The sequence below is a fragment of the Camelina sativa genome, chromosome 1, assembly GCF_030686135.1.
Source record: "Camelina sativa cultivar CO46 ecotype springtype chromosome 1, ASM3068613v1".
Taxonomy (NCBI): domain Eukaryota; kingdom Viridiplantae; phylum Streptophyta; class Magnoliopsida; order Brassicales; family Brassicaceae; genus Camelina; species Camelina sativa.
This window is the reverse complement of record NC_141880.1, coordinates 12,484,795-12,493,973: the sequence shown is the minus strand read 5'-3', so window position 1 is coordinate 12,493,973 and position 9,179 is coordinate 12,484,795. Positions and strand designations below refer to the sequence as shown.

General features: G+C 35.7%; 2 protein-coding genes across 2 annotated transcripts; one reads left to right on the top strand and one right to left on the bottom strand.

Annotated features, from left to right (window-relative positions):
• The first annotated feature begins 2,788 nt into the window (after positions 1 to 2,788).
• Positions 2,789 to 5,676, top strand: LOC104789709 (putative pectate lyase 10). The gene is made up of 7 exons (XM_010515364.3): positions 2,789 to 2,958; positions 3,055 to 3,114; positions 3,207 to 3,281; positions 3,879 to 4,521; positions 4,706 to 4,809; positions 4,898 to 5,036; positions 5,120 to 5,676. The coding sequence occupies exons 1-7, from the start codon at positions 2,873 to 2,875 to the stop codon at positions 5,339 to 5,341; spliced, it is 1,329 nt and encodes a 442-aa protein (XP_010513666.1). The 5' UTR covers positions 2,789 to 2,872; the 3' UTR covers positions 5,342 to 5,676.
• On the bottom strand, positions 5,629 to 8,237 carry LOC147949836 (putative kinase-like protein TMKL1). Its single transcript, XM_087457741.1, has 2 exons — positions 6,574 to 8,237; positions 5,629 to 6,454 (listed from the first exon to the last, which is right to left on the bottom strand). The coding sequence occupies exons 1-2, from the start codon at positions 7,958 to 7,960 to the stop codon at positions 5,811 to 5,813; spliced, it is 2,031 nt and encodes a 676-aa protein (XP_087313867.1). The 5' UTR covers positions 7,961 to 8,237; the 3' UTR covers positions 5,629 to 5,810.
• Positions 8,238 to 9,179: the final 942 nt, after the last annotated feature.

Here is a 9,179-nt window from a genome sequence, read left to right as displayed (position 1 = left end):
ATGAAGGATTTTGTATATAAACTTTCTAAAAATGAGTTAGTAGGGAAGTTGTTTGTTGTGAAAACAAAGTCTTATGTGACTTTGAGGAATTGGTTATGATTTAGCTGCGTCTAGAAGTCGATTTCGTTATTATTGTAAAAAGTTCATTTCAGATAATAAAAAAAAAAGAGTTTTTTTTTATTATCAACTATACAGTTAAGGAATTGACGAAAAAAGTGGATGATTACTGTAATCCAGTGGATGATTATCAAATAAAATTAATCGAAGTAATGTTCATGTGTCTTGATTAACGGTGATAACCGGCCGGCCATGTGGCTTGTCTTATGTGCAAAAGTCAATGCCAAAACAAATGTGCTTCGAGTAATGCCCTCCTTAAACTTCCCACCTTTTCCATATATTATATTATTTCAGTGTGATTCTATACACATTTTTCTACTAATTAATAAAGTGCATAGATTGATTTCCCTCGCTCGTTTGCCCAAAAAAAAAAGATTGATTTCCCTCAAATCAAATTTCGAGTTACATTATTTTTCAGGGTCCTTGTAATTTATGTAAATGTAATCATCCAGTTGTTCCTTCAAAAGTTCTTTATGTCATATATTTCGATTTTTTTCTTTGAGCATCAATATGTTTACATGCACATGGGTGCACAAATGATATGCATACAATATATATAAGTCCGCGTGATACTGAGTTTGCTTATATAAATTTATCCATAGTGAGATGTCTTTTCCTGATTTGAAGCTACCAATAATATGATTATTAGCTAGTGATAATACTCGTACGACATATGGATGCAATGGCTGTATGTATATTGTATTAAACTTTAAGAAGTCAGCTTGATTTTCTTTTTTTTAATGAAATAAGATTGAAGTAGATAGCTAGCGACATGTATAATATGTAATATAGACCTCAATTTTTTTTCATTGGTCTAAGTCATAATTACTATATAAAAGCGATGCTAAAAGTTCGTGTAAACTACATTATATGTGATATACATATTGCAAAGTTTAACTGATATTATCATGGTTTCCCTATGGTAAGATTCCGACCACAATGGCACATGTGTTCTTTTGATTTTTCATTCGTAGTCCTCCAAAGACTAGTACTAGACATTGCAGATCAGATAGTTAGATATTTAATATATATTTGGAGTTTATGGTTGGCATAATAATTTATCGTTTCGAACTAAACGTGCATGTATGTACTCATCCTAGAATTCTATTCGAGTACAACATCTATATAAAAACTTAGATTTAATTCATAGATATTGACTTTACGTATTTGCCAAAATCACATGCTTAATAATCAGTTTGATGATGAGCGCCATCACATTTCATCAAATATGTAACTTCGTCGACATGGGTATATGCATTGTACTTACTAATCATGCAAATACGTTTATACCTTAATTGTAACAACAAAAAAGACATGCAAATACATTAATAAATGCATGGCATTATAGTTGTCAAAAAAAAAAATGCATGGCATTATCCATAACAACGATGTCAAACCTAATATTATAAATCGGTACCTAACCTCAAATTTTCTCAAGTCGGCGTTTTGATTGAAACTAGAGAATAATATACATGCAACATTAAAAAATATAGCAAGCATGAAAAAATAGACGTGGTTTCCATGCAATTTGTAGTACTCGATCGAAAGGCCGAAACACCGACCAATAAGAAAAAAACTTATAATTATGTAAATAAATATTAGTAATCTAATATATATAATATATGTAAATTTATGTCCAGTGGTTAAAGATTCATAATAGATAACGTGATCATTGTTTCACTGTAAACATTTTAAAGTATAAGAATGGCCGCCTCTTCGAAAATTAATTTGGGCTTAGTTCAAAATAGTTATCAAAAAAAATTGAGCGTTCATCTTATTACAAACGAACTTCTTAAGTTGTGTGTTTGGGTTAAAATTAAAGCATTCACCATAAATTTTAAGAGAAAATATATAATTTGATATAGATTTTTTATTAATACTTTATAATCCATAATATGATAAAAGGAATTTTTTATCTATTGTACTAAATTAGGAAAATGAATTAATTTTCTGCATAAATATATATAAAAAATTTACGATGAAAAAATTCTTAATTGTGGTAAATGATTCTTTGCTAATTGAAGCTATAATATTATGCCTCCGTTTTACTAACTGAGATATTAAACTAATTATTCTGTTTATATTGATTGAGAATTCGAAAGTTTTAATGTATTTGTACATCTAGATTTTAGGAGTATTATTGCTAATTAGCATATACAGTTGAGAGTTAAAAATGTTTTCAATTGAAGAGTGTTGTTTTAACACTTTATTTTTGTTTAAAAAAAAGTGTCATTTTGTATTCTTTTAAATGAAATCTTAGCATTTGTAAATTAATTGAAAATATTTTTGAAACAAATTAACGTAAATATATACTATATTTTTAAAATGTCCATTAACTAAAACAGATAATTTTTATTTTAAAAAAATCAAGATTTTTGATAAGTATAGTAATTTGGTAGGAAAGAACTAACCGAGAAAGTGGTTACATACCTCCCAAAAATTGGTTAAGGCTAAAAAATAAAGTCAAAACAATGTGATTCAACCATATATATCACGGAAGACGACAGTTAATAAACGCCGTTAAATGAAACTGATCCCACCGTACGAGAAATCTTAACGTCAAGTGGAATAATAATAATAATAGTTAACGGAGTTTAGCTGCTTCTTCCTACCTTCGTAGCTTGCCTATATATAAAGCTGATTTCATCTTCAGCTTCTTCAACTTAGATCTCTCTCTCTCTCTCTCTCTCTCTCTCCCCTCCTACATTTGTCTCATATTAAGCACAAAGGAGAGAGAGCTTCTATATATCCAACAATGGCGGTCTTCTTTAGCAGCAGAAGCTTCTTAGCTCTCTTAGCAACTCTAATCATTCTAGCATTATGTGTGAATGCATCAACAATGTAAAGCTTCGTAGCATTTCAAAACTTTCCAAATATTTCTACTAGTTAAAGGGGAGAAGTAACATTTGTCTCTACTTTTTTTTTTTGTGTTTACAGAGCTAACGAAACAGAGGAGCTCAAGTCGCATAGCTCAAGTAATTCATCGACGGTTGATAAGTAAGTCTTTAAACTTCCTAGTCAATCTCAGCCGTCCAGATTTAATCAAATGCTAATACGACGCCGTTTTTGAAATGCTCTGTTTTTCTCAGGTTATCTAACGATGACGGTGCATGGAACGAACATGCCGTTAAAAACCCAGAAGAAGTAGCTGCAATGGTCGATATGTAAGTTCTCTCTCCCTTTTAAAGTTTTTTTTTTTTTTTTAGCAATTAATAAGACAATTTTATTTCACTTTCATTTCATATTAATAACCCCTTCAGATAGTCAAACGTTGTGTTTCCCTTAAATATTATTTTACATAAAATAACAATAAAAATTTTGCCCCTATAGTTTTCCCATAAATGTTTTTATTCCATATCTCTAATTTTAGAAAACCTCGTTTTAGTGATATTGCACAAGTTGGGTTTTATATGCGACACAGACACGCCGTGATCGCCATTTAAAGCGCCTCTCGCGTCGCTATTTTTTTCCTCACCCCACCGACGCATTTTTTTTCTTTTTTTGTAGTAAATGTTTACACATTTTTGTGTATAAATTTATGTTCTAACAGTTTTTAAAAAACATTACAAAAATAGAAATTTTAAAAAGGTGTCCGTATGGTTCCGTATAATATGGTTACATTAATTACACCACATGGTTTCCTTCTTCTACTCCTCCACGTGACTTCAAGGGCTTTAACGTGAAATCAAAAACTTTACGGGTTCATTTGATAACAAATTTAAAACTAAGATCTCTTTTTGTTATTTTAAAAAATTTAATAGGACGATTAAGAACAGTACAGAGCGGAGGAGGTTAGGATTCTTCTCATGCGCCACCGGGAACCCAATCGACGACTGTTGGAGATGTGACCGGAACTGGCACCTCCGTCGTAAGCGTCTCGCGAACTGCGCGATCGGATTCGGTCGTAACGCAGTCGGAGGACGCGATGGTCGTTACTACGTCGTCACAGATCCGTCAGACCACGACGCGGTTAATCCTCGACCGGGAACGCTCCGTCACGCCGTGATCCAAGACCGTCCGCTATGGATCGTGTTCAAACGCGACATGGTGATAACTCTGAGCCAGGAGCTAATCATGAACAGCTTCAAAACGATCGATGGTCGTGGCGTGAACGTCGCGATCGCCGGCGGTGCTTGTATCACGATCCAGTTTGTGACGAACATTATCATCCACGGGATTAATATACATGATTGTAGAAGGACTGGTAACGCTATGGTTCGTAGCTCGCCGTCGCATTACGGGTGGAGGACTATGGCGGATGGTGATGCGATTTCGATTTTTGGATCGAGTCATATTTGGATTGATCACAATTCGTTGTCTAATTGTGCTGATGGATTGGTTGATGCGATTATGGGATCTACTGCTATTACTATCTCTAATAACTATATGACTCACCACAACGAGGTTTGCTTATTTTGCTGAGCTTACATTTACCAAATTCGCTGAGCTTAAAAATGAAGATTATGTGGAGATAGTGTAGCGAACTGAATTGTGTAGGTTGTGGTGAAGATGCCTAGTGTGTGTTTTTGTAAGTTGATAATGGACTTTTTCATAAGTTGAGAAGAGTTTTTATTGATGGGAATGGCAGGTTATGTTGATGGGGCATAGTGATTCATACACCAGAGACAAGATGATGCAAGTGACCATAGCATATAACCATTTTGGGGAAGGGCTTATACAGAGAATGCCGAGGTTCTTCATCTGTTTCTTGTTTTGTTTCCGATGATTTGTGTTTGCTACAGAAGTCAGGAGAGCTGATGCTTTTGCTGTTATTATACAGGTGTAGACATGGTTATTTCCATGTTGTAAACAATGATTACACTCACTGGGTAATGTATGCAATTGGTGGAAGTGCTAACCCTACCATTAACAGCCAAGGCAATCGGTTCCTTGCCCCTGGTAACCCTTTTGCCAAAGAGGTATATCATTATTTCTCTCTTTCATTAATCTTAGTTGATTGATGTAGGACAGATGGATTAAATGTAATATTTTGGTTTGATAGGTGACGAAGAGGGTAGGTTCATGGCAAGGGGAATGGAAGCAATGGAACTGGAGATCACAGGGAGACCAAATGCTCAACGGTGCCTACTTCACTAGATCTGGAGCTGCTGCTCCTGCAAGCTATGCCAGAGCATCTAGCTTGGGAGCTAAACCAGCTTCCGTTGTAAGAATGCTTACCTACAGCTCCGGTGCCCTTAAATGCAGGTATGGTATGCGGTGTTAGTTAATTGTATAATCCTCAAACCCAAAGACCAAAGAGGATACTGACTAGCTCAGGGCAACAAAAGAAGAAAAATAATTTGTTTTCTTCGTTCCCGTGTTTTACATATCATTATCCCCTTTTTTTTTCTTTTTTTTTCCGTTTCTCTTTTACCATCTTAGACTCTTCTCTGCTTCAAATCGTCAACCTGGGCCAGCTTTGATGAGCTTCAGTGTTGTTCGACTCCAAATTGTAGTACAGTGCATCATTCTTCTTCTTCATCCTCATTACTCATTTGGTGTATCATCATGTGTCATATATTCTTCTATCAATATAATTACTTTGAACTGCTTCTGTTACACCATTCTCATCAACAAATATAGATAAAAATCAAAATCAGAATGGTTTCTTGCCAATTAAACAAATGCAAATAGCCCAACTAAAGTAAGAAATTACAAACAAAAAAAGAAAAGCTTGTAGAACATAGATTGACTCAAAATGGAGTTTCGGCGTCGCTCCTGGTTTCTGTTGGGCTGTACAATGCGGATCTATTCCTCGGTCTGTTCTCTTCCAACTGCTTCACAACCTCTTCCATGGTGGGTCTAACTGTTGTAACAGGAGCACAACATCCCATTGCCAGCTTCAATGCATGAACTAAACCTTCTTCCATTGGGCTCCTAATTCCTTTCATAGCCTCCAAGTCAAAAACCTCCATTGTCGTCTCTTCCAACACCGCAGCTTTAACCAAAGAAGGTAGATCCACATATTCATTACCGTTCCTTCCACTCTTTCCTGGTTTCTTACCCATCAATATCTCCAAGAGAAGGATACCAAAGGCGTAAACATCACTCCTTGGATTGCACTTCTTCATCTTGTGAAGTTCAGGTGCTTTGTACCCGTCGGATTTCGCCTGTGAAACGATCTCATCGGCTACAGCCTGTACCATTATCTTGTCAAGTCCAAACTCAGTGAGCCTTGCAAAGAAAAAGTCGTCCACAAGCACATTCTTTGATCTAATATTTCCATGGATGACAGGAACTTCTTGTCCAGTATGAAGATAAGCAAGTCCTCTCGCTATGCCAAGTGCAATCTTGTGTCTCCTGGCCCAATTCAGAGCTGGCTTTCCAGGTTTACTTTCTGCACATCATTCAAACAACAAACTTCAACACATGAATAACTAAAAACCGAGCAAGAAGGACTTGTAAGTTGTAACAAGATGATAAAATGGGAAGAAGATGGATGATGAAAGCAAATACCGTGCAACAAATCATGTAAGCTTATGTTAGGAAGATAGTCATAGATGAGAAGCTTTTCTCCTCTTTTCCCCTGATAGAAAGCTCTCAAAGGAACCAAATTCTCATGCCGAATACGCCCCAATTGCCTTATAACAGGCAGACAAGAACTTCTATCCTTGCAAGTACCTTCTCTCAACAGCCTCAAAGCAATATTCCCTCCATCACTAAGCTTTGCCTTATAAACTGTACCATAGCTAGTCTTCTCCATAACTTGCCCCGTTGCATTCAAAACATCGTCCAATGTCAGATTCTCACCACCTTGGAACACAATTAACTTCCCTTCACCGCCTTCTTTTTCACCGATCTCATCCTCTTCATCACCTTCTTCCATATCATCTTCACTCTCTATACTACTCTTTCTCTTCTTGTTCTGCAAATACCCTATTAACAACGAGGCCACAACAACAGCCCCGGACATTAAACCAATCACCAGACCAGCAACAGCACCTGGACTCAACCTAGAGGAGCCAAGACAAGGTTTCAAAGGCAAACCACAAAGGCTAGGACTGTTCCCTTTGAATGATTCTGCTCCAAACTTTGATTCACCAAAATCTGGCAACATCCCACTGAAGTTATTGTGAGAAAGATTGATGCTTTCTAGTTGTAGTACAGCTAAACCCTCAGGAACAAGACCCTCAAAGACATTATTTGAAAGATCAAGTGACTTTAGACCTTTAAACCTAGTTATATACTCAGGGAACTCACCAGAGAACTTATTACCACCCAAATCAAGAACTTGGAGATTACCACAAGTCGAATTTGGCAAAGCAGGCTCAGGCAAGACCCCAGACAAGTTATTACCATGAATCTTGAAAGAGACAAGCTTATCACAGAGGTTCCAAATCGAAGCAGGCAAAACCCCAGATAGGGTATTACCACTCAAATCAATATCAGAGAGAGAAGAAGTGTAACCAAGCTCAAGAGGGATTGACCCACTTAAAGAGTTGATGTTGAGGAACACACTTTGAAGCATAGAGAACCCACCAATCTCCCTAGGGAGTGAGCCAGTGAGATTAGCCGAAGGAAGCTGAAGAGAGAGAAGGTGAAGAGAAGAGTCGTTGAAGAGAGAGCTGTTAGTCCATTGTGGTGAAGACAGGTCACTACTACACTGAAGAGGAGACCCATCTGCAAATACCCATTTAACCCCTCTCCATTGACAAACCGGAACAGATGAGTTCCAAGAAGACAACAGTAAGCTCTCACTGTTTCCTTGTAGTGAAGGCTTGATCTTTCCTAAAAGAAGCTTCACATCAGAAGAGCCAGAGAGAGATGTTCCACAATGACAGTGAAGAATCAACACAAAGAAGAAGAAAGAAACATGAAGAAATCTCAAAACTTCCATGCCCATTTCTCACAAAGAGAGAGAGAGAGAGAAAGAGAGAGAGAGGTTAGTGAAGGGAAAAAGGTAAGAACTTTGAGTTTCAAGGCTGCTCCTTTGTAGCAGAAAGAGAGTGTTGACTACTTTGTAAGCACTTTGGTCAATCATCTCAACGGCTATGATCCAAACTCAAACCGGATTGGTTCCTTACCGTCCGATTGATCCAAAAGTTGGAATCTTTATAATCAGAAAGTGTTTAACCGGATTGATTGCTTACCGTCGGATCAAAGAGTTTAAAGTGATGGACAAGAATGGTATAAATGTACTGATTACTCCTGAATTTATAAAGTTACTTTTCTTTATAACTTTAATTGATTAAACTATTAGCACGCTCAAATTCGGAATTAAAGACTTTTTATCTCTGCCAAAATAATAAAAATGATGTTCTTTTTATCAAGTTGAAGTTCTTTCTTTTTTTTTTCTGTAAATTGGTTCATAGGGTGTTTCATACTCCTTCAACCTTGTCCGTTGATGAGTTCATTGGGAGACATGAGATAAGTGAATGAACGGTTGATGATGGAGAAGGTGGTAGAGTCTTGGATAGTTGTGGTTTCTAGAAAGACAATTTGTTGGAAGTATATATACAGAAAATACAGAGCCAATTTTTTTATTTTTGAAAAATGGGAAATGTGAATACCTAAGTGAGAAGAAGTTTTGTTGTCTATGTCCTTTTGTGTATTGTTTTGCCTATTTCGAAAAAATTTCAACGGTGGGGATCGAGCCAGAACCGGACAATGTCCAAAAACATAATTTTAGATTTGGATTTTTGACATTAAACAAGACAGAATAATTTGTTTTATTGTTTAATTACCCGCTCTATTTTTTTTGTTTTTTATTGAAGAAAATAGAGTTTGTTTTCTTAAAATTAAGCATATATATAGAAAAACAAAATATAAAATCTTATTATGTCTCCGTTTTACAAAGGGTATCATGTTAAAGTTATATTTTGTTTTACAAAAAAATGTTGTTTTGTACTTTTAACAGAAATTTTATTAATTATATATCCATTTAAATCTTACTATTCCACCTTATTAGTTAGGGGGAAAAAATTAGTACTATGTTATTAACTGGCATGAGAGAGAATTGTACACTTTTCATAATAGTATATGTGGAAATAGTAAAATGATACGACTAATGTTTGTGAAACAAATTTAATATATCTTTGCAACGGATTAAAATTTTATGAATG